The 27,087-nt window shown below is 34.1% G+C and overlaps 1 protein-coding gene and 1 long non-coding RNA gene across 3 annotated transcripts; one reads left to right on the forward strand and one right to left on the reverse strand.

Moving 5' to 3' along the window:
* Positions 1-25,377, reverse strand: CTCF. 2 transcript variants are annotated; one of them, XM_023174105.2, is made up of 11 exons: positions 25,221-25,377; positions 24,478-24,655; positions 20,854-21,044; positions 19,422-19,596; positions 16,794-17,114; positions 16,430-16,717; positions 11,946-12,100; positions 11,067-11,347; positions 8,141-8,424; positions 321-448; positions 1-237 (listed from the first exon to the last, which is right to left on the reverse strand). In XM_023174105.2, exons 2-11 carry the CDS (start codon positions 24,605-24,607, stop codon positions 166-168), a joined length of 2,025 nt encoding a protein of 674 aa, XP_023029873.1. In that variant the 5' UTR covers positions 24,608-24,655; positions 25,221-25,377; the 3' UTR covers positions 1-165. The 2 variants fall into 2 exon arrangements, with proteins under 2 accessions (XP_023029873.1, XP_023029872.2); XM_023174104.2 differs by lacking the exon at positions 25,221-25,377 and adding an exon at positions 24,755-25,099.
* Positions 22,469-23,210, forward strand: LOC111517828 (uncharacterized). Its single transcript, XR_002723862.2, has 2 exons — positions 22,469-22,711; positions 22,825-23,210. It is a non-coding gene; the product is annotated as an uncharacterized lncRNA (long non-coding RNA).
* Positions 25,378-27,087: the final 1,710 nt, after the last annotated feature.

The following is a 27,087-nucleotide window of genomic DNA, read 5'->3' on the forward strand; positions in this document are numbered from 1 at the left end:
TGAAATGTAAAAGTGTTTATTTACAAAAATTTACAAGTAAAAATGATCATGAAGAATGATCATTAAAAAAAAATCAAATAAAGAAAAAAACAATTACTTTAATATCTTATCCAAACTTAGGATTAGGTGAATTAGCAAAATGAAAAAATTTTGAAATCCTAAATATTAGCCAATATTACTAAGAAGCGTAATAGTTTCCTTTCCTGGCCTAGTATCTTCATCATCCTCTTCATCCTCCTGTTGGAAAAAATTTTTAAAAAACAATTATCACTTTTATTACATTATAAAAGGAAAATCTATTCAATTTTATGATGACTTACATCAAATCCGAAGCAGTTTCTCATGTCATCTTTTTTTTCGTCAAGCTCCTCCTCTTCATCGGGAAGTTCCTGCTTTGTTACTTGCCTGGCGGACTGTAAAGCTTTCAAAACATCTTCATCTTTCAAATCTGCAAAACATTAAATGGTAGTATGCAAAACAAAACAAAAACAAATTTAGAGTGATAAGTATAGTAACAAAATAACTGGACGTTTGCAAGGTGTGTCAAGTCAAGTCAAGTCAAAAATGTTTTTTCAAGCTTTTGGTTAAAATTACAAAGTATTTGTGATAGTGTATTTTGTGTGGGGCCCTGCTATAGGCTTATGCCTCTTCAGGGTTGCAAGGTGTGTGTAGTAATACTCATTGGAAACTCCCAATTTTTTTGCCGTTTAATCAATCACGAGACTGAAATGGTTGAAAAATGCGTAACATAATTTATTCCTCTATAAATTCACATAATGAATTCACACAAATTAATTAAATTCACATCAAGACAAAATAAATGTATCAAAGTTCATAAATTGCTCTGATATGCTAAAAATGTTTTCAATTTTTATTTGAAACAATCAACGTTTTCTAACTATGGAGTTTTATCTGTATCACTAAACTTATCGAAACATTTCAAATATATCATGTAGAATGTGAAATTTTATTTCAAATGTTGCATTAATGCATGGCATTTTTTTCTTATGAACAACCCAGAATAAGATATGATGACAAACCTCTTCCTGGAATATAATATAAGGAACCATGTTCGAGAACCTACAAGAATTACAAACCAGATCACCACTTGCAACAAAATAAAAAAAAAAACAAATGATACCCCGACAGAAAAACATTTTTGGGGAAGGAAGGTTTTGGCTTTCTATTTCTCCATCTTTATACAAAAAAATGTGGGAATATTCCAAAGAAAGAAAGTTACTTCTTTGCATGATCTACACAACTTAGTATAGTCAATTTAGAAAATTCAAAAAAAAGGATAGCAGATCTGTGAACAAAATGAAGACAACCATGAAGATGCCTTTTATCTATGATACGTTGAATAGAAGGGAAACTCCGCTTACGCTCTACTTTGACCTAATTCGGGCATTTGATACCATAGACTGGGTGTAAAAGTAATAAGTGATAACTGGCTGAGCTCATATTTAGCTGGGAGAAGTCAGGAAAACAATCAGATTTAGAAATAGTGTTTGCATATAAAACAAACTTTTGATTAAAAACCTAACAGGGTTATACATAACAGTGGATTATCTATTAATATCAACCGAATATTTTTCACGAAATGTTTATCAAAAAAAAATCTTTTGGAGATGATCACTTAGTGACCGAAACACCTGTCGAGGTGTTAAAAATAACGGTTTGGCATTGGGATAAAACCCCAGTAATATTTAAAAATATCAGTTACGATCCTAATATAACTATAAAAATGAATCAAGAAATAATTCAGCAAACTGAATCAATAAAATTTTTAGGAGTTACAATAGATGATAAATTATTTTGGGAAGGACACCCTAGTAAATTGGTAGCCAAATTGAGCCGTTTGTTTTTTATTGAAGTAATTACAAACTAGTTAGTTTTGATGAAGGAATCACACGTTAAAAGGTAAGACCTTGTTATTCCTTAGCTCGCACAAGTTTCGACTTTTGATAGTTGTCGTTCGTAGGGGGGGCGACAGCTGATTAACGAAAAAAGAGATTTTAAACAGACAGAAAGAGATAGTTTTAAAATGATATATTTTGGCCATACTCAAGAGTGCTTTTAACACAAATCCAAGGTGGCGAATAGTTCGAACGTAGGTTCGGATGTGATAAATGAATTATGCAATTATTACAATAGAAATGTAAAAAAAAATGTGGCGTGTCGTAGTTGTCATGCTAAATTCCATAGCTTGTATGGAAAAGAACAAAGTGTTGTGACAACCCAACGTTTGCTGAATTTTCGGAAATCCAAAGTAACACTGAGAAGAATTACGGAAATATCACCAGTGATTTAGACAATCTCGATGAGGATCCTATGAGAAAAGAGATAAAAATTTCATCATTCGAGAACTCGTCAAGAAATTTTGTGTATCAGAAATGAATTTGGGGAATGTAAACAATGCAATACCATTATCGCCGCATATCAACAACAATGAAACAGGTTCAAAAAGTTACCTTCCCAAGATTGTTAAGAATTTGGCAGTGCTTAATCTGCCGGTACCCAATTCTAAAGTGTCTTTTGCGAATGCAAATAAAAACCAGGTGAACTATCTCAATACTCAAAACTTCATTTACCCAGAAAGTGTTAAAAATTCTATTCAAGAAGAGACGACTTCGAATCGTACTTCTAATGGTCAGCTTAACGAAAATCAACAGAAATTTAAAAGTAACCCAAATCAAACCGCCTTGCACCAAATTCTTGAGCGGCGTACGCAGACTCTGTCTCCGGTGGGGGAACAAACCCCCCTTGAGCAGGTTAGCAAACGTTTGTGCTCAAATGATGGTTCACCGAAACCAGAGGCGAAAAAGCCCTGCACGGTTGAATCTAAGTCATCGTTAGGTGTACCTGATGTGCAAAAACCCTCATATGGGAAGATTGTCGCGGGCATCAAGGTGGGAATCTAGCACCTTGATTATCCGACTACCTCATTAACGGCCAGTCATAGACTGACCTCCGAACAGGTCCTCACTAGATTGAGGAAAATGAACCATGGTCTGTCAACCCTGGAGTGGACGATCCTCCACAAGGAAAAGTCAGGCCCTGGTCAAACATGGACCTTCGCTGTAGACCGTAGATCCATGCAGATCCATGGCCATGCTGGCGAGGACGGGTTTCAGACCACATTTTGGTTTTGAGCAGGTCTTATTCCGCCCTAAAACCCGGGCACCCTCCCAGCAGGAAACTACTCAAACGAGTCACACCCGTTAAAGTAAATAAAGCGGGGCCGAGTGGAAATCCACCTATGGAAGGAGTTCAACCAAACCTCCACCCAAACATAGGGGTAAACCACCGGCTCACACCCAGCCCAAGGCCGGGAAAACAGGTGTTTCTCAGGAGACGGAGACGGCCAACGTCTCGTCGAGTAAACCGGAAAAAAGGGCTGGACGTGGCTCTCTGAAAGCGAAGACGAAAATCGTCTCGTCAAAGAGATCCAATAAGTCTGAGCCTACACATCCCTCGATCCCGGGAGAGGAGGGTGGAGGTGTCCTTAAGGACCCCCCATCTTCTCCCTCCTAGGGTCGAGGAGTTCTAAGTTTGCGGCAACACTTGTTATCTTCAAGTGTTTGCAGGCTAACTTACAACATGCCAAGGCCGCTTCATACGTCCTTGGAAAAAACTTCAAGGATGAATTAATCGACCTTGCCTTCCTGCAGAAACCATGGACAGGAAATACAGGCCTAGTAACCGGACTGAATAATATTCCTGGTGAGGTAATAGCGTGCCCTGGGGTGAAACCCAGAGCATGTCTGGTCATCAGGAAAGGTATTAACCATTTTTTGCTTACAGGCTTCTGCACGCAAGACGTGGTAGCCATCCAAATTTCCCTATCGGGCAAGAAGGGTAAGACGAATTTTATCGCCTGCTCCGCCTAGTTTCCGGGTGATTTGGATACTGTACCTCCTCTTGCTTTTAGACGACTTATCGACTATAGCAAAAGGAACAAACTACAAAAAGTAATGGTATGTGACGCCAATTTACACCATACAGCTTGGGGTAGCACGAATATAAACCGTAGGGGTGAGTTACTCTATGATTATATACTAGGGGAAGGGCTGTCTGTAATTAATGAGGGCTCGGATCCAACTGTTGTCACTAGTAATAGGCAAGAGGTATTAGATTTGACCATCAGCTCACATTCTCTGAGCAACAAGATAAACCATCGGTCTGTATCTACTGAACCTTCTTGTTCAGACCATAGATATATTCTTTTCAATATTGAAACAGGTCTAAGACTAATAGTAGAATATCGTGACTCAAAATCTACTGACTGGAGGGGGTATAAAAACTCCCTCCAATCGTACTTTGAGGACGAACTCAGTACTATTCACAGTTGTAATGATATGGATACAGTAGCGACGCAATTTCGCGAAGCAGTGATCTCATCCTATCATGAGAACTGTCCACTGAGGGTCAAAAGAGATAACCGCAACTCTTCTTGGTGGAACAAAAGCCTTGAAAGTAAAAGAAAAGAAGTTCGACGACTATTCAATCGAACTAAAGAGTCAGGTGACTGGGAGCTTTATAAAACCATTCTAACGACATACAACAAGGAAATTAGAAAGGCAAAACGGGAGTCTTGGAGGAAGTTCTGTGAGAGTATCTCTGATTTACCTCGTAATGCAAGAATTCACAAGATTCTCTCTAGAGAGCTGACTGCTGAAATTGGGTCGCTTAAACGACCTGTTGGAACATTTACGACCTCAAGTGAAGAAACGTTAGAGCTTTTGATAGAAAACCACTTTCCTGGAAATCTGACTCTTGATAACAACAGACCGCCCATCTTCGAGGGCGCTAAACGCCCAAAAAAGAACGACTGGGACGTCGCAAAAAAGGTTATCACAGCACCGGCAGTTGAATGGGCTATCAAGTCTTTTCAGCCCTTCAAATCTCCCGGAGAGGATGGTATATTTCCAGCTCTTCTTCAAAACGGACTGGAAATAATTTTACCTATTGTCACAAAATTGTATAGAGCTAGTTTGGCGTGGAACTATATACCACCCAGTTGGTTGGCAGCAAGGGTGGTATATATACCTAAAGTGGGCCGGAGAGACCCACACCCCAAATCGGTACGACCAATCAGCCTTACATCCTTCCTGCTGAAAGGACTTGAGAGGATACTGGACGGACATATCAGGAGGGTAGCATTATATGCATCCCCACTGAATAACCATCAAACCGGCAAATCGAAAGATTCAGCGTTAAATAACCTCGTTGAGAAAATCTCCCAATCCCTTGGCAACAAGGAGATTGCGGTTGCTGTATTTCTCGATATTGAAGGAGCATTTGACAATGCACTATCTATATCTATAGGATTGTCTCTGGCTAGAAAGGGTCTAGAATCGACCATAACTGGCTGGATCTATGCCATGCTAGTAAACAGAACTGCAACTACGACTCTTCAAGGCGAGGCTATCAGGTTCAGGGTCACCAGGGGCTGCCCTCAAGGTGGGGTACTATCTTCCCTTCTGTGGACGCTCCTGGTGGATAATCTGCTTGATGCCCTCGACAGAAGAAAAGTTGATCTGCAGGCTTATGCAGATGACCTTGTCATCCTGGCAAGGTCCACGTCGGGAAGGGTAGCTTGTAATATCCTCCAAAGCGCGTTGGACGTTGTTCACAGTTGGTGTCTGAGGGAGCAGATGTCTGTCAACCCCAGCAAAACTGTGTTAATCCCCTTCACCAAGAGAAGGAAACTGGACGATCTAACGCCACTTTCCCCCAATGGTGTGGTCATTCCATTTGGAACGGAAGTGAAATATCTTGACATTGTCCTTGATAAAAGACTCACCTGGAACGCTCACTTGGAAAAAGTTTTACACAAAGCCAGACTGTCTCTATGGACATGTCGAAGGATTTGTGATAAAACTTGGGGTTTAGGTCCCAAACAAATCCATTGGATTTATGTGATGATTGTCAGACCAATGATCACTTATAGTGCAATTGCTTGGTGGCCGAAGGCTTTACAGAAAACGGCCCCAAGGGAAGCTCTCTGGCTTACAGAGGCAGGCTTGTCTGGCTATCAGTGGTGCAATCAGTACCACACCGGCAGCGGCCATGGACATCCTTCTAGATCTACCTCCTCTCCACATTTTTCTGGAAAGAGAGGCTAGATGGACTGCATACAGACTTGTGCACATTGCCAATTGCACAAATCAATTCAATGCAAAGTGCAACAGACTGTTGGTTGACATTGGAAGTCACAGCATTCTGGAAATGACCTCTGACTGTATGCTTCCAACTGTCAACTACGAACTGCCTTATAAAGTACTATTCCCGAGTAGAGAGGACTGGATCCTGCGGGAGAAGGAAATATTAAGAGCAGATACTTGTTGGTTCAAAGATGGATCAAAAACACCTTCCGGTTCTGATGCAGGTGTTTTCAGTCGCAGACCCAGGACAGAGTTATCTACCTGCCTAGGAACTTATGCGACTGTATTTCAAGAGGAAATTTACGCTATTGAATTGTGTGCGGAGAGATTGGATAAATCCAACCTCACTCACAAGTCAATACAAATATTCTCGAACAGTCAAGCGGCGTTGAAAGCTCTTGGCTCATACCGAGCAACGTCTAAATTGGTACCAAACTGCCAAAAAAGAATCTCCTCGATAGGAAGACTAAACAGATTGTCTCTGGTCTGGATTCCTGGCCATACTGGCCTGGAAGGCAATGAAGCTGCTGACTCTCTTGCAAAGGAGGGGGCTGCAAGTGGCTTCATTGGACTAGAACCTGTCATTGGCATCGCTTTGGCCTTTGCCAAACAAACACTGAACACCTGGATGGCAAGAAGAGTTATGGACTTCTGGCAGAATCTTCCAGGATTGGCTCACTCCAAGGCGTTTATTCACCCTTCGAAGCTTGATTCCAAACAGTTGTTGGACTACAGTAGGGATGAACTACGATGTCTAACAGACCTTCTTACAGGTCGCTGTCATTTGAATCATCACATGCAGAGACTTGGACTGTCGGAAGACAGTGTGTGTCGCCTCTGTCTGGAAAATGATGAAACTTCAGAGCATATACTTTGTGTCTGCCCCGCTGGGGACCGAATCGGGTTCTTTGAGTTCGGCAGATCCGTACTCTCACCATCTGACCTGAAAAACCACTCACCATACAAACTAATCGGCTTCGTTAAGAAGCTGGGTTTATTTGGCCGAGTGTGAATAGGTGTGAGCCACAATAAACCCTTATGGGTTGCGGTGGAGGGTCGAATATATCCACTCACTTTAGACCTACCTACCTACCTACCTACCTAGCTTGACCAACATCGCATTTAGTCAAGCTAGCGTAGAGATACGTAACATATGGAAACCTCTAATCAAGCGAAAAAACGACCAACTCCCGCCAAACGGTCATCTCCCGCTAAAACCAATGAAGCGGAGAGAGGGAAGAGGGGATAGGTGAAAGCACTCGAATGGCCTATAAATAGTCGGATCTCGGAGGAATAAGTCCAGTTATCACCCGAAAACGATTGTGGATACTAACAGTCGAAACATCGTGACATAACTTGGTTTGGAACCTTGTAATTTTTATTTTTTGTTAATGATAATTTAAATTTTCAGCCTTTATTAATATTTCAATTTTTTTATTTTTTAGTCATCGTCATCGGGTCATCACCCGAAGACGATTGTAGATACTAACAGACGAAACGTCGTGAACTAACGTGACTTGGAATCTCTTCACTTTTTATTTTTATTTTCTTTCTTTTTTCATTTCTTTATTTTTTTTTTATTTATTCAATTGTTCTATTTTTACTTGTATTTTATTTCACTATTATTTCATTTCAGGTTTATTTTGGTTAATATAATTATTATTTTCAGCTATCTCATTTTTAATTCTTCTTTTTTAGTTGTTTCAGGGATTTCAAATCATTTTATATAGTAGACAATGGAAGTCCGAACTAGTGAAATTCATCATGAAACATTGTCAATCACCTTCAAACGAATATAATGTAAATTTATTTTGAACTTTACATTTGAAATGATGAAAATTATAATGCTGTATTATAGGCATAGAACATGATGTGTCTAATTGTTGAATCATGTGTATTTTGAACTATTGAATTATACTATATTACTTTTCTTTCCAAATTCTTTACACCTAGGAATATGTTATTTCGCTTACCATGATCAGGTAAAATGTTTTCACTGAGCAATTCACCACCTCCGTCCCCAACTACCATCGCTTGTTCTTCCCCATCAAGTTGAATAACCTCCAAGACAACATACTGCTGACCATCAGATCCTTCAACAGCCATCATATCTATCTCTTCTTCATCCTCCGAACCAATGCCAGGCATAACCTCAACCTGTTGGCCATCTATCAATTGGATCTTCTTTTGTCTACCCAGTTTCAGCTCGAGCTGTTTACGCTGTATGGTTGGGTCAGGATCGTGAGCCGCCATATGTCTAATAAAGTGAAAATTTCCAATGATTAAAAACAGGCAAACAAATTTTTTTGTACATTACTAGTGGAAGTGATGCCACATTATCGCACAGAGCACATACTTTTTGATAAGTTTATAGATAATTGAATTACAAAACTATAGTTCTTTGGGCCGTAGGTTTGAATTTTATCTTTTGGTAAATGGCATTTTTGTCAATGAACACTATTAACAACACATTAATAGTAATAACTATTATCATTGAAAACCTGAAGCATTGTTGATATTAGTTCATCTTATAAATCACTCATTCAATACCAGAAAATTTCCAGAGTCATTAAAATATCAATTATAATTCCACTACATAGGTGACACTGAAGAACCCTCAAGCTATCGACCAAAAGTATCATTCCAACCATAGCAAAAATAATAGAAAAATTAATAAAACTAAGAATGATGTTTTTCCTATTATAATTCAGCGTTTATATGAAAGTATTTGTTTCAAAAGTATTTTTCTTTCGTGTAATTCAATGTTTATATGAAATTGCTGTTTCAAGAGGGTTTTTTCTTCCAGTTTGTGCCTGAAAGTTACCTCTTGGCATGATCTACACATTTTTATTCAGAGTTAATTTTTTTTAACTGATTGCTTCCTTCCTATCTTTGAAAGATTCCCACATTTTTTGTATCAAGATGGAGAAGTAGTAAGCAAAAACTTTCTTTTCCAAAAAATTATTCTCACCTAAAAATATACCCTTTCAATTTAAACAAAATTCCTTTGGCTGGGATTTGATCAAATAAGGGAATGAATATTATTTACGTACTGTCACGGTGACATGGATGGACTCGACCCATTCCGTGACAAAAAGTTGTTATTTTATGAACGAATTGAGTGTTTTTTTTTATAATGTTATCCGTATTTGGTACTGAAAAGCCAACAAGGCAAGTGTCTTACGGCGAAACATCAAGATGTCTACCAGTGAGGATGACAGTGAAATTTGCTTGTTTCATTAATTATGTTGTGTAGGAATCGTGTGAGTGATATCTGATTCAATTCCATTACGAATGTTTGGGATACAAAAGGAATAGAAAGAATGTTTCTCGTATAATTCAGCATTCATATAAAAATATTTATTTAGAAAGTATCTTCTTTTGTGTAATTTTTTCTTCCAGTTTGTGTCTGAAAGTTTAGAGTTAATTTTTTGAAATTGACTGCTTCCTTCCTTTCTTTGGAAAATTCCCACATTTTTTTCTATCAAGCTGGAGAATTAGAAAGCCAAAACTTTCTTTCCTAAGAATAAGATTTTTTACACAAACATAAAATCATAATCAGCTCACAATTTGGATTTCAAAATAAAAAATGCTACTGATGCCATATTCAATCGTTTACATGACAATTAAGCCCGGATCAATAATGGAGTAGTGACAGTAGTTTTCTATAGGTTCGTTCCAACCAGCGTCAGAAACCGTTTCTGACAGTCAGGATTCTGCGCAGTAATGTGATTGCGTTCCAACGTGAGTTTCCAACCATTAGTAAACTATCAGTTTTCTGTTCCATCCAAGATTCAAACCTGTTCGAAATCTATCAGAATGGTTTGAGGATTATCTTCTAACCATCAATCTGACGCATGTGTATTCCGTATTACTGTTTCTGTTTTATGTTCATGCAACTTACAAACAACATAACCTGCAAAAATTGTTATAAAATAAATTATGTATTTGCTGGCGCAGGAAAAATTGGGAATTCTTTAAGTGAACCTATAATATGAACATCTTTAATTACACAAATTAATTATTGCGGTGACCTCCCAGTTCCATGTTGATAAGTAAATAGAATAGAGATATAAAATACTGGAACCTTCTTTTCTCTCCAGAAATACACTTGATTAGATTTATTTTTAAAGAATTGAAGGGGTTATATTTTTAGGAGTGACATTCGTTGTGGAATGTTTGAAATACAAACTGAGTAGAGAAAAGTATCTTCTGGATAATTCAGTGTTCATGTAAAAGTATTTGATTTGAAAGATTTTTTTTCTTTCGTGTAATTCAATGTTTATATGAAAGTAGCTGTTTCAGGAGGGCTCTCTTCCAGTTTGTGTCTGAAAGTTGCTTCTTTGCATGATCTACACATCCATATATATAGTTACTTATTTTCAAATTGATTACTTCCTTCCTTTCTTTGGAATATTCCCTCATCCCCTTTTTTGTATTAAGATGGAGTAGTAGAAAGCCAAAAACTTTCTTTCCCAAATTATTTTTAAAGGTTATGTTGAAATTCCATGCCAAACTTCAATTGAACTATCAGCTGTTCCAATCAGAAATTTCAAATTAATCAGAAACCAATATTTACCAGACATGCGCGTTGACAACGATTTACAAACAGTTGGAAATCTGTTTGTGACTCAAGGTTGGAACGAACCTTATGATTCAACTGAAGCATTTGATTCTGTTATCATGGAATACTGCTGCAAAAACTTGAATACTATGTATCTAGGGGATTCTCTTATCGATGGAAGATATTACAGATATTACATGAAGATATTACAGATTCAAAAAGCAGGGACATAGTGGTTGCGGCGGTACCGGCCAGGGACCCTATAAATAGCGCGTCGGTGGCCACGCTTCGCCCTATAGCACTTTATGATTAGCAGCAGATTAACATTTTCATACCTTATTAGATTTCCTTTGTGTCGGAAGGCCCTGGTGCACTCTGGACACTCATGAGTTTTCTCTTTCGGCGGCGGAGGTATGTACTCGGGATTGTGATAGAGATTCTGGTGTCTTTTCAGCAGCTGTTTCTGACGAAAAGATTGATCACAATTATCGCATCGGTAGGGCTTCTCATCTGTGTGAATCAATACGTGAGATTCCAAGTGACGAGCAGATATCGATGCATAGGGACATAAATCGCACTTGTAGCACTTCTCACCCTCGTGTGATTTATTGTGTAACTGAAATCATAACGATGGACATTTCATTATAATGTTTCACTTTGAGTTCAAAAACAAATTCTAGTAGATTTTTCATTTAGAATTGAATATGTGAATTTCCACATACAACTGCACAGTAAAACTGGGATTGATAATATCTTTACCAATATTGAAAACTATTTAAATGGTATTTAAATAGCTACATAAATGGTTGATACCGAAAAATCGGATCAAATATATCAATTTCCATATCAACCAGGAAAATGATCAGTACATCACAATTACTTGCATATTTTCGAAACTACAGTCTGAGAAATAGTGTTAATGCCGAGAGGGTAGGAATGGACGGCTCCACTGAGGATTTGTCTAGACCAAGGCAAAGAGTTATAGTCAAAGTCGAAGTACAGTGCCCGCTAGTATTTATATACTACCTGAATGATGTAAATTTATTTGTCGATGACGATTTTATTGAATATCCTTATCTTTAACACTCAAATGGAAAAAATGTTGATGTTGAAACTACAATAAAAATTCATCAAAAGATTTCTTTTGAAACTCAGTACATTTGTGGTATTGAGCCACCAAATTTAAATATTTCCCAATGGAATATTGAACTTACTTTGTAACTATACCTGTCCGGAAACGATTTTCCACATCTCTTACATTTTAGAGGTTTATCTGAAGTGTGCAGTTTCTGTACATGAATTCGCAAATCCGTTTTGCGACCGCAAGTTGTAGGACAAAGTTCACACTGGAATATGGGTTTGTCTCCAACTGAAACAATTGAAACAATACTTTCTTCAATAAAATAAATTATGGTTTTTTTTTCAATAAATTGATGGATGTAGCCGTTACTATGTGGTAGGAAATCATAATGAAGAAAAAAGAATTGACACTTTCTATGGTAAAAAACATAGAAAGTTTCAATTATCTTTTCTTCATTATGATTTTTTTTATTTATAAACAGGTAACTCCTGTTTGTCAATGAAATATACAAAACACAAACACATTACATTATACATACTAATCTAATATTAACGCTAAATCAAAGAATACTGGAAAATACAAATATTTAAAAAATACAGTGACCATTAATTATATATGTTCAAGACAATATAAATTTCGATTTGAAGGTTGCACCAGATGTACTAAATAAGTCTAAGCTATCATCAATGATTATATGTGAGTTCATGCATAAATTCATTATCAGCCAAATAAGTATAACCTCAATTTTATTATAATTGTTGAAACTTGCTATTCAGATTTATTAATTAATCAATTTGTTGTTTGTTTTTATATTTTTTGCTCACCTTATAGTTGTTATAGAAAAAAATTGACTGTCAGAAATTATTTTGGAAAAGTCATTAAAATTTTGGTAGACTGAAATAGTTTTATTGGCGATTCCTGAAAGGAAAAATTACTAGAGTATTAACAATAATAACACAAAGTGATGTACCTTTAGGTGATGACGTCGTCATAGGTCTTTTTATAAGTAATACTCGGTTTTTTTGAGCTCTATTGCTGAGCTGATTCCAAAATTTACGCAGAGGGCATAAAGCCTTGTGATTTTTGCAAAACAATGAATGTTATTGAAATTACTAATCCTATGAGTTACAATGCCAAAAAAACAAACAAAAATTCACGATAAATATTCTCCATTGTCCACTAAACTCTGACCTACTGCATTGAATTTGTCTTTGATATTATGTAGCACAAGTGTTATATTCTGCATTTTTGGCCTGACTCGATCTTTTGAGTCGAAGATATTGACAAGTATATTAGTAAAGACTTCAAATAACCCCATCAAAAACTCTTATGGTTCAAGATCAGGTGATCTAGTGGGTCAATCCACTGCTCCTCTTCTTATCCACGATCTATAACTTGAAATTTTCACCAGAAGTACCACATTTACCGTGACAGAGAGGTACCAAAAATTTGGCATATCCTCCATATTGGAGCTCATCCAGTATAATATAGAAGTTTGATAACAGACAAAAAAGATCATTAGATTACTAAATATATTGACCATATTACCACAAAACATAAGCTCATCATTTCAAGAAAACAGAGTTCTTTTTTCTTGGTGGCAGTTCATGAATGAATAGATGACGTTTATTGATCTAAGGACCAACGAGGTCTTACCTTTTAACGTGTGATTCATAATACGGGTTGGACAGAGAGGTACCAAAAATTTGGCATATCCTCCATATTGGAGCTCATCCAGTATAATATAGAAGTTTGATAACAGACAAAAAAGATCATTAGATTACTAAATATATTGACCATATTACCACAAAACATAAGCTCATCATTTCAAGAAAACATCGAGTTCTTTTTTCTTGATGGCAGTTCATGATTGAATGGATGACGTTTATTGATCTAAGGACCAACGAGGTCTTACCTTTTAACGTGTGATTCATAACACGGGTTGGACAATAGCAAGTGAAAATCGATGGTTCAGCCTGCAGCTTGAACTACCGACCAAAGCACCCACGTTGAACCGACCGGCTACCAACCAACTTAATTTAAATCAAATATCACATATATTTCTGATGTCAATTTTTTTGACATTACCAAATAACGAAAACTACTCAGTTCTTGACAATATAAATGTCATCAATATCAATGAGAAAAAAAAAGAGTATCTCCTGTTGAACTGTAGGAAAAATGTCAATCAAACCCGAAATATAATTTTATACCTTTATATAATGTTATCTTCCAGATATCAAGTTCTGAAACTCTCCTGGATTGGTTCTGTTACGTTACACCATAAAACTGATGGAATTGCATATAAACATGATACTCCCTAGGTGGCTCGAGGAAATACTAATATAACTTACACAGATCACATAGGGAATAACACAATACGTCGTATTTCTTTGCTACTAATTTTTTTAATAACTGGATTCAGCTGAAAAAAACGAATCTCTGTACCATACATGTTCTTTATAGATTAAAACAGAGAGGTCTATAAAAACTGCAAAGACACAAAAATTCAATAAACTGGATATAGGCCGATTATTGTTAGAAATGAAAGTTTGAAACCTAATATACATATCTATGAGTGTAATAATTAATAATACTAGCACAATGAAATATAAAAAAATGTATGTAAAAAATTTTAAATTTAAACAATTTGAGATTTAAAGTAGCATGTAGCCAGACCATGAACATTACATATAAAAATTTCAGTAACATATGTTAAGTAACATTTAAATAGATAATGAAATATAGGTACATATATACATCAAATTATTATTAGAACAGTGATATTTGGTTTCATTACAAGATACAAATACCCTAGTGAACAATTAAAACAATTAAAAACAATAGACGATAGCCAATAATGTCCCAAATAATTCCACATAACTATACAATTTGTATTCTATTACTTTTTTTTTTAATTCTTTAAAAGCTTTTTATTGAATCTAAGTTCATTAACCTATTTGCTGATAATACGTTGCTTGTGTGTAACGATTTAAATTTAGATAGAGCTATTCATGAAATGAATAGGATTTTAGGAGCGGTAAATGAGTAATTATGCACTAACAAATTGAAGTTAAACATAACAAAAACAAAAGCAATGATATTCACCACGAAATATAAATACAGTTCTCTAGATATCAACGGTATAAACCTCAATATCAATAACGAAAAAATTGAAGTTGTGTCATCAGTCAAATACCTTGATTTTCAACTGGATAATTTTTTAAATTTTGACAATGACTTTGAATATATACATAAGAAAATATCGAAAAAAAAATATTTTTTCAGTAGAATAGCACAAAATTTGTCAATGCAGTCCCAAGTAACAGTTTACAATACTATTATTCAACCACACTTTGATTATTGTGCATCATCATTATTTTTATTTAACCTCAATAAATTAATTATGCTACAAAAACTACAAAATCGAGGGATGAGAGTAATTTTGAAAACAAATCGCAGTACTCCCATAACAAGTATGCTTGATTGTTTGAATTGGTTATCAGTTGAAAGTAGACTCTACTATTTTACAATGATTCTAGTATACAAAATTTTAAATGGAATGGCACCAGAATATTTTCAAGATTACATCAAATTCAATAAAAACATTAATAATTATAATACAAAAAATTCCAATAATATACATATAAACAGAATAGCATTCGGAAGTACCATGAATTCGTTATTTTTTAAGGGCTTCCATGAGTTTAATGAGTTACCGGAAGAAATAAAAAAAATATCCATTTTAAAAGATTTTAAAAGAGCACTTGAAGAATTTTAAAAAAAAAGTAATAGAATACAAATTGTATAGTTATGTGGAATTATTTGGGACATTATTGGCTATCGTCTATTGTTTTTAATTATTCACTAGGGTATTTGTAACTTGTAATGAAACCAAATATCACTGTTATAATAATAATTTGATGTATATATGTGTACCTATATTTCATTATCTATTTAAATGTTACTTAACATATGATACTGAAATATTTATATGTAATGTTCATTGTCTGGCTACATGCCAGTTTAAATCTCAAATTGTTTAAATTTAAAATTTTTTACATACATTTTTTTATATTTCATTGTGCTAGTTATTATTACACTCATAGATACATATATTAGGTTTCCTATTTCAATAAAGATTATTATCCCTTTTAAAATCATTTAAAATGGATTTTTGTTTTCTTCCGGTAATTCACTGAACTCGTGGAAGCCCTTAAAAAATAACGAATTCATGGTACTTCAGACTGCCGGTCTGTTTATATGTATATTATTGGAGTTTCTTGTTATTATAATTATGAATGTTTTTATTGAATTTGATGTAATCTTCAAAATATTCTGGTGCCATTCCATTGACAATTTTGTATACTAGAGTCATTGTAAAATAGTAGTCTACTTTCAACTGATTACCAATTCAAACAATCAAGCATAATTTTTATGGGAGTACGGCGATTTTTTTTCAAGATTACTCTCATCCCTCAATTTTGTAGCATATTTAATTTATTATTGAGGTTAAATAAAAATAATAATGACGCACAATAATCAAAGTGTGGTTGAATAATGGTATTGTAAACTGTTGCTTTGGACTGCATTGTTTATCTATAAATTTCAACTTACTATTATGTGTCAGCTTATGAGCCTTGAGACTGTTCGACTGGGTGAATCTGGCAGAACAAATGTCACATTCGTAAGGTTTCTCCCCTGTATGAATCCTCATATGACGTTTCAATTTGAATGTATCAGGACTAGCATAAGTGCAGTGGGAACACTGATAAGGCCTCTCGCCAGTATGGCACCGAATGTGCCTCTTCAGTTTGGACAGTTCAACACTGGCATAGTCACACTCTGTGCACTTGTGAGGTTTTTCGTGAGTGTGACGGTATCTCACGTGACGAACAAGTTCTCCTAAAAATTAAAAGCTAGTATGATAAAGAGACATGCAAATGAAATGAGTCTTGTAAAACTATCCTCATCGACTTACCTGAAGTTGTGAAAGCAGCTTCGCAATATTTGCAGGAGTGTGGCTTCGTTCCGGTATGTGTATTTACATGATTTTGTAACGATGCTAATGTTTTAAATCCCCTCTCGCAAACTCTGCATTTGTGGGGACGTTCCTCTGAATGAGATTTCATGTGCCTTGATAACAGATAACGTTTTGGGCTAGTATAATTACAGTAGTTACACATATGAGCTTGGGTTACCACTTGGGACTTCCTGGGTAGAATTTTAACTATTTTACTTTTATCATCTTCAATATCTGAATCCACCGCCACTCCATCCTCAGCATCATCAAAATCGTATACTGTAAATGTTTTCTTATTAAACTAACCTTTCTCTGGTATCACCATGAATTTGTCAGGAAACAAATTTAATTATGAAAAAAAATTACTTCCGTTATCTTAAGGAAAGGTGAGAGTTATTAAAAAATAGAGATTTATTTCTAAATAACAAATATACTTGAAATTATGAAAATGAAATTTGCGAACTAATCCCTTATAACTTTGAAACTTGTAGAATTTATGAGACCCATTAGGACCAGCTTCATTCCAAAACCTTGGAAAATGTGCAAGACTCTGCAAGGTATTGAGACAAATTACAGCCATGATGCATAGTGTACTATGCATCACGCCCAATATGCATACAGGCCAGGTATGTCAATGAAAAAGGTTTTATACCAGGTCCCAGAAAAAGCTAACTATGCTTATTTGAACCAGAAATCTACTTTCAGCTGCTTTCTTAAAAATCTTTCAGGTGTCAACGAAAAGAAGAATCAACGATATAAGCTGCAGCTAAATAGAGTGCATATTTAGAGGAAGATTGGTATATGCGACCATTATGGAGGAAAAGACAGTGTATGCAATCTCACAGTGAACAAGGCTTCAATAAATTAAGTAATAGTAATGATTTATTTTCTCAAGAAACATACAATGTTTATAACAGGGAAAAAACAATAATTCAAAAACCAACTGTTACATAGCCGAGTATGAACAGAGCACCAAAAAAAATACATACATATTATTATCAACATACACATAAATGCACTCATTAGATATTATATCTATACAAACAATGAATATTTTTTCAAATTAATTCGGAATCTTTGTTTATTGAAATTTTTTAAAACATTTGGTAGCTCATTGTAAAACTTGATTACTTTAAAATAAATCGAATTTTGCCCAACATTTGTTTTCATTTTCATTAATTTTAGATTGCTTGAATATATTGTTCAATGGTTCTGTTAGTCACCATTGATTCTGAAAGTCAGATTTGATTTGACCAAATAAATGAAGGTATATAATTTGAATTTATATATGGATGCAAATCTAATACTTTTTTCAGTTTATACAAGTGGACTGTAGGTTCCTTGTAGTTCTGTAAACGTAGATACATATTTAAATATTTTTGAAAATTCAGTGACATTTTATGACATTGAAGCTATAAAGATATTTGATTAAGGTCTTTTGAAATATTGATGAGTTGATAAGAACTGAAGACGGATGATACCGACTATATATTTTGTGTCAGGACACTCAGGAATCACAGGTGTGTAAAAAGTTGATGAGTATGCTAAACATTGATCATCAGCTCCATATATTGGCACTAAACCAGCGGTTATATTTTGGGGCCAGATAGGAAAACAGGTCAATATGAGACACAAGTGAAAACCTTTATAAAATAACCATCTGAAAGAATAACTGAAAAACTGCTTCAACACAGCAGGGCTACTCACTGAACATTGTCCGTTTACAGGACATCTGAACAAAATAGGGCTGTGAACAGAGACCTAGCTGCATGTGATGCAATAAAGGAAGGAGATAGCTCATCGAATTTATTGTTAATAAATAGGTGACTTTTCTATTTATTGAAAGATAGAAAATAAAACGCAATAAGCCCATAATGCTGCGGTGTTTCCCAAATATTAGATGGCTCCTGAATAGCAAAAAAGGTTAACGTCTTCACGATGATTGACGATGAGGGATTATCTTCTCACTTATTTTTCAGAAAATCGGCAATATAAAATTAAATTGAAAGCAGTATATTTTAGGAAATACTAGTTTTTCAAAAAAAAAAGATTTTTCTTTACATTTCCATCTTTATACAAAAAAATTGTGCAAAACTTCCAATGGGAGGAAGAAAGCAATTAAGTTTAAAATGAACTCTTCACAAAAATATGTAAGATCATGCATAGAAGTTACTTTCAGACACAATTTTTTGTGCGAAGATGGAGAAGTAAAAGCCAAAAAGCTTTTTGCTTTTTTTCCAACAATAAAATAGTTTTTCATGAAAATCGATAAAAACATGTTGATAAAACTGAATAACAAAGAAACACTAGATATGTGAAAAATTATTTCGTTTCAAACAATAATAAATTTAAAAAATTATGCAACGTAAGTGCACGAACAATTACCAATATGAGTACTACTAGATTGGAATCATCTTGAATAACACATTATAATCAAGTATGCAATCAAACGAACTGTTGATCCACAAATGATATGAAAAACTATTTTGAAAAAAGTGAAACAACTCAATGATTAGTTATACAAATGAAAATCGTTCCTTCTTCATAATGGAAGAATATATTTGAAATAACTGTTAGCATTATTACCTGCCATATCTTGTTCACCATCGGTTTGTTCCCCATCTCTCATATCTGGATCTTGCACTATAAGAACGTAGCTAAGTTCTCCAGAATTGTTATCTGCTGGAACAACTGTCACCCTTTGATAGGCATTTCCGGAATTGATAACAATCTGATTATTTTCTCCTTGTTGAATTATAGGCTTAAATGAAAAAATATTTATTAAGAACCACTGTCAACTATAACTTTACTAAACATCAAATATGAAATATATTATGAAATAAAAATAATAATAATTGGGTCCGAGAATTAAGTGCCCTAAGTAGATATAGTGAGCCAAGAATGAGTATTTTGCATTTGTCCGGAAAAGTCTTCTTTCTTGATGTGGCAAACCAATATTATCGTGAGATGTGAAAGTGGAAAGGACATTATTCCATCAAAGGGTCCAATAATCAGGACAATCATCTCAACAGAGTGGCCTGGATAGAGCCTGCTAAGTTGAAAGAGGAAATCTTGATACTTCATTTACTTATTCTTATCGAACAATATTAATCTGAACCGGAGCTGAAAACTCCATGTAAATATCATCCCACTTTCTAGGTCGTTATTTTTATTTATTATTTCACTTGTATAAAAGTGCTACTGAAGCTACTCGGGAGTTTACATGTGACGAAATTAAAAAACTCTAGGTATTCTCAACCCATGGAGACATAAATATTTTTCTTGGTTGTTCATTTAATTTCCAATCAAAGTAGAACTCTTCCTATCCTATTTCAAAAAGAAACAAATATTTGCAAACACCAGAAAACTAAAAAATATACTTTGCTCATGATCTTACTGCAGCCCAAGGAACAGAACAAAAATATTATGAAAATACTTGAATATGGCCAGAAAAACAATAACTAATATCTATAAAATGAATGTTTCAAAATAAAATCTCAATATATTCATCTCTCCCGACCACCAATCCCGTAGATTCTGCGAGACTAACCTCTGCGAGGTATCTTGCCTAAATGTCTGTTGGATATAATTCAATATATAGCGTGGCATCAAAGCAAACGCTCCACCTTCAACATATCTTGCAAGTAGGACTTGGACAGTTAGATAGATAGATAAATTTATTAATCTTTTAGATGTACAATAGTAATACAAATAAGATAAGTCAAATGCACAAAGTGGAATAAAAAATATAAAGTTATCAATAAAGTTATCAGTTTTCAAGAATAGATATTTTATGCAACTCTTGCTGACTTTATGAACTTTGTTATTCTAATTATTGACCAATAGGTATTCTGTTCCATATCAATGTTAATATTAGCTCCGTAGGATACTGGTATTAGATTGTGTATACGAATTCATAAATAATATTTGTGATGTTGATGGCGGTCTATATAAACAATCAATAATAACGGTTATGTTTTGATATACTCTACTGTGATATAAAAAATGAAATCAGTACCTCATCCGCATCCTCTCCTTCTTCATCATTTTCTTGGTTGATAATGTACTCCTCGCCTTCTCCTCCTGAGTTGTCTATTGACGGCATTACTGTCATCACTGGAGTACTATCACCTTTGGCTTGAAAGTAGTAATGACCAGCTTGGTCCACGTAATATGTTCCTTCTTCTTGTCCCGCTTCATTGTCATCGCCTGAAAGCAATAATCATCTATTTTTATCAAGGAACACAAGCATTTTCATTTTCCTCCGTTGATGAACACTGAAAATTGTAGATTGGAATATGTCAAACAGAAATATAAGATATTTCAAAGGAATAAAATTTGTAAACCTAAAGAGTATTCCTAAAATTGGACCGATTTTCTTCTTTAACATCTCAATATGAAGACTTTTCATAATTCAAACTCAATTTTGTCTGACAACTCAACTTCGTTTTTGTCGGCCACAGTAGTATAGTAGTAGTATAGTATACTAGTAGTAGTAGTATGCTATACTACTGACATGTGCTGGTTTTGTAAACTTTGTAGTGAAAATCTCAAAATAAAGTATTTCTTAGATACATTATGGATTTTCATTAAGTATCGACCAATTCCATGACATGCTATTCAAATTATTCAATAAAATATTATGATTAGCTGTGTCAAATGCCTATTGCAAATCGAGAGATAATAGTCTCTAATTGTTGTTGAATATTAGAAATAACACCCATTACTTCAAAGTCAGTAGTAATGGATGTTATTGAATGTTATTAGGAATGATTATAAATGTAACAAGGTTAATCCTAATGAAAACAATATAAATATGGCTAATGAAAATGAAAACATTGGAACTAGATAATCTGTTACAATTTGATCAATATCTCCACTACATATTTGCGAAAATAACAAAAAAAAATGCTTTCTACAATTGCAAGAGATTTATTAGTGCAGATCAGAAAGGCTTTTTTTCAATCTATTATTCTTTACTTCAAATTAAAACAGTAAAACTACAAAAACTGCAAATCATTGATGAACTATTCAGGTAACTCTAATATTTTTTATGCTGAAGATATTAAAATGGCTCCGAGTATCTCAACTAATTTCTAATATGGTATGATTTCCATCTACAAAATTTTCAATGATCGGACTCCAATATATTTCAACGAATATATTGTAGTAATTTCTAGTGCACAACCATCCCATTTATATGAGACTTATGTCTAAAGAGAGGTTACGAACTGCTAATTTTATGTATATATACAATATCTAGGTCGCTTTTATTCTATTACTCTTACAGCTGAATCTATTGTGAACATACTTATGATTGAAATAAAAAATCAAATGAAGTACTTTTCATAAATCCTATTGGTTGAAATTTTTTAAATATTCCTCCATAGATATCAAAGAAGGTAAGGCTTTTGGTAAGGAATTGTTTTATTCTATTCTAGTTCTAATAAGAAAAAGATTATTCCATTACATAGAAAATCATTTAAAAAGATTAATGGTGTTCAACTAATAAAACAGATTGTGGAGGAAAGATATCAACTAATAGTTCAAAAACAAAGCAATTGATGGGTATTTCATTAGAGCTCAATAAGAATTTTCTAGGCTGAACAGTTGAATATTTTGTTGGGAATCAATTAAATTCACTAATTATAGAAATTATTTATAACTGACCCTCTGTATCTTTTGGAACGAGACAAAGATTACACTCAAAGTTGGCCATATAATAAATTATTATATATAAAAAATTTAAAGAGTATGTCAAAATCAAAATGTCAAAATTGAATTGCCAAAATGAAAAATGCTTCGTTCATCTCAAAACAGCATAGAACCCCTGTTTCCAGTTCATCAGAGAGTTCCGAAAATGAGACACCTTTATTGTAAGTATCTTTCATTGACTTAAAAATAGTAAAGCATCTATACAAACTTGTGTTTGAAGTTGTAAACTATTTGACTACATTTAGTCAACAACATCAGGTTTGAACCATTTCAGCTACTGTTTGCAAGAAAAATCAAAGGACAGATGTGGCCAGCAATGAAATTGGGAAAATCGATCTATATAAAAAATGGATATCGCGTTTATTTTTTTCGTAGCAAAGCAGTACTTGATATGGAACCCAAAAACACCATAAGTCATTTTCAAATTCTGATAGATGAAGAAGTGAGTTTTCGACATGATGGATTCAAAAAAGGAACAGTAGAGAATATAAGTATAGGAAAGAAGACAGAAATTCCTTATTTCAACATAGCAGTCAAAGGTACAACTTATCGCGTATCCTTTTTTAATGTTTTCTTGACCAAGAAACAGGCTAAAGAAGTTCTCATGAAATATTAAATGAAACGACTTTTTGTGAGAATAAAATTTTGAAAAAGCTGGAACTCAAAATGTTTATCACATTTATATCAAATATAGATAGTTTTGTGAAAAATTACCTTTTTCCTTTCAATGTCATAAACGCCAATAGGTATTTATTGAAATTATCAAGTTGATAACACAGAGATAAAATAGTTAAAACTCAAGTATGTTATAAAAGTCATCAGACATTTGGTTGTAAAGAAATACTGCTGTTACACATAGTTGCATGTTAGATATTTATGGTTTTAGTAGCACTGTCCTTCAAAACGGAAAAGGAAGAATTACATTATTTGCTAATAACAACGTAACTCATTTGAAATATCATGCAAACCTTCAACTGAAAGAGTGCTGATGTATAACAGGTTAGGTTACCTCGTTCACAGGCAGATGGGGCGATGACAAACCTGCTGTTTGTTGTCCGCTTCAGCCTAGGTCGAGGAATGACACTCTGAAGGAATTTGATTTTGAATTATTGAAAATCAGCGACTTTATGTTGATGATAGACACTACCTTGCACTGAAGAGTGGCCCAACAACCCGAAACCGGTCTGTGTGTTGTAATAATTGAAAATATATTACGGTAGTTGTATCAGCAACAGCATATACAGGTATAACTTCAGTGAAGAATCCTGCACTGACACCTGTCTGATATAATCCAACGCCCTTCGTGGTATTAGCCAGGGGAATAGTCGTTTTCTGATAGGTGTCAGTCCATTAACCTACAGTGTAGGGAGTTGAGACTGGCCTGAACGAATTGTTCCTTTAGATGATTTGAAAAACTAAGTAAACTAACAAAGTAATAGCAGGAATATGCAACAATTCCTGAAAAATAAGACCATAGTGTACATATTAACATTACTACAATTATTGTTCGTTTGATATAGTACTCTGTTACTGAAAACAATTCCATATTAACAAAAAATAATAATTGACACCTTAATTCATTTTTGCAATTATTATGATAGACAAATCTGAAACAACTGTTGAATTTCTGTGGTGAATGACAGCTGTAAATATTTCAATTCCGTGAATGCTAATTTTCGTTTTGACCTAACTTCTTAGTTGAATGATGGGCATCTTTCTAAGCATAGTTCTCAATTCATAGTCTTAGTAGATTTTCTATAAAAGTCATTGTTGTTTTCTTATAGTGGAACTCTTAATTCTTAATCTTAGGAAATATGATGAGTAAACCATTAATTAAAAAAAAATGACATACAAGTCCACAATATAGAAAATAACATACACAAAAGGATTCTGTACCCTAGTTGTTTCTGAGAAAGGAGACACTAACCTGTTATTTGTTGGGTTGAAGAGTCTCCAATTTCTTTCTGAAAACCTGCCAAATAAGACTGTATCTCAGTAACATTTTCAGAGGTTTCTTCTAGTTTGATGGTCGCTCCTTCAGTAAACTGAGAACTCATTTTGACATCAACATAAACGTCTGGGATATTCCTTTCTGCAGAAAAGTGCTGGAAAATAAACAGATCAGGAAACAATTCAATACAAAATTACGTTTGAACAAAGTGTTTTAATATAAATGGAATGTACGAATTTAAATTTTTTCTCACCTTTATAGTCGTGAAAAGGGATTATTTGCATCAAACTACTTTGGGGCAAAATTTTCCCAGACCAGATTTGTTGACAACGGTCGAAAAAATACACTGACGCCATTTTATAAATTGACGTAATGAAATTATAATGCATTTCTATTTGAAGGTACAACTTTTTAAACAATAAAGTTAATAAATAAATAGCTCCAAAATTTCTTGGTTCACCTACTTATAGGAGCTGGATGTAGGGGGCATTTCAACAAAAATTTCTAGAAATTAGCACGGTTGGCGCTGTCATCAATAAAATGGACCAGGGTTAGGTGTACTGCTGCAGACAAAATCTACGATTTCATTTGTAAAATTCAGTAATCAACCAACAACGTAGACATATTTAGATAAAGAAACGAGCCACTTTAAAATAAATTATGTAAAAAATTGTGTACATTCCTGAGATGCGAATAATTTTATGAAATTAAAACCTTACCTCAGTTAACTCCAAAAATGACCTGTGAGGGCGTATCGCAATGGACGCGTCTTTTTGATGAGAATCAGAGATGGCGAAGCTGGCGGTAGCGTGGCGAGCCCAGAATTGTATGAGAATCCTATTTGTTGAAAAATTGTGCTGTGCGCATGTCCCTAATACAACGTCAGAAAACAGCCAGATTTCAGTCCAGTGTTGCAAACATAGTTTTTCGACTAAAAGACCATTGAGTTGAGGGAAAAGATATATACTATATATACTTACTCATTCATAATTGTTGTATGTTGTTTACCAAATTTCAAGTTCCTATATGTAAATGACAAAGTTACCAATGTGATCGGAATCCCTCACATTTTGATACTCATGAGAGCAATTTGTAAGTATTCATTCAAATGTTAAGATTTTCTGGAGAATCAATATCTAAGGCATGAATAGATCATGAAAAACTATATTTCATATGGAATTTTCGCTGATCATTCTACCAGCTTTCGAATATATTGGTTTTTTGATTTTTCAGTATTTTCAAATTATTACCTCATTTGTTGCTATATTGGATTTGAGGAGTGGCTTGTCAGTGAGATCCACATTTTTACATATTGCTAAATATGGGTAATACCTTATTTTGTATACTTCTTATTTTAAATCAAGAGTTTTCTGTAAAATGTGAGGATATTTTTCTGCCCTAGTAAAGATTTTGAAAATTCCGTATTGGCAACTCTGATAAATAGAATCATATCTTATTCTAATGGACGATTCCAGTACCCCTATTCAAGGTTGCCACTATAAAATTTTCGGGTATAAATTGATTGTAATTTTCTAAGCCTTTTTTGGAATAATTCAAAGTCGGAACAGATAGAATTTATAATTTTATAGATTCCTGGCTGTTCCCGGATATATGTATCGAATTATTGAAGTTGGACAAAAATAGAAAATCCTAGGAAATTTTACTTCTTAGGTTGTTCAACTGTTCGAAACCTGTCCCCTATATATGTTTACCTGTTGTCACAAACATAACATTTCAGTGTTCAGTTTGTTTCTGTTGAGTAGTTACGTTTTGAAAGTGTATTATGTAGGTGTTGTATGATATCTTTATACCATTATTATTATCAGAGATTGTTCTAGATGCCCTATTAAAAGACAGTTTATTGATTGAAGACCATTCAGTTGCAAAACTCCAAAATGATTAGACATTTTTTTATCAGAACGATCCTGTTCTACTGAATACAATAAACAATAAGTTAATACAACAAAAAAATTTCATATGGTTTATGACATGTGACGATAAAATGACAGACTAATGAACAACGTACAAACTTAAAATTCCCTAGGATTTTTTATTTCTGTTCATATAAACTTTAATACTTCGATTCATATATCCAGGAACAACTATAAAATTAAAAATTCTATCTGTTCCGACTTTGAATTATTCTAAAAAAGACCTAGAAAATGTCAGTCGATTTATACCCGAAAATTTTATAGTGGCAACACTGAATAGTTCCTTAGCAGTCCATTGAATAGTTCCTTAGACAAAGAATAATTGAAAAGTCTGATAGCTATCGTACACACAAAAATTAACCAATATGTCTGTAATAATAGCCTATTCAAATGTGATCGCAAGACAAATGTGAAATTATGGACGTTTTTACACTACCGTATTTATTACCGGATAAGGATTCCATTTCAAGTATTGTATTTTCATCGGTTTGATATTCTGTTTATTTGTCATTCAATTATTTTATGAAAATAAGCCCTTCCTAACTGCATTTTCGATAACTTTTACTATCATTAATCGTTCCTGCTATCGAGGCTGAACATTGTTTACTATTCTGTGGCTGAACTGATGAGAAGTGTTCTTGTTGTGCATGCGTAT

This window comes from Leptinotarsa decemlineata, unplaced genomic scaffold (assembly GCF_025532065.1).
Source record: "Leptinotarsa decemlineata unplaced genomic scaffold, Ldec_3_MD MMD2_tig00003736_RagTag_RagTag, whole genome shotgun sequence".
Classification (NCBI taxonomy): domain Eukaryota; kingdom Metazoa; phylum Arthropoda; class Insecta; order Coleoptera; family Chrysomelidae; genus Leptinotarsa; species Leptinotarsa decemlineata.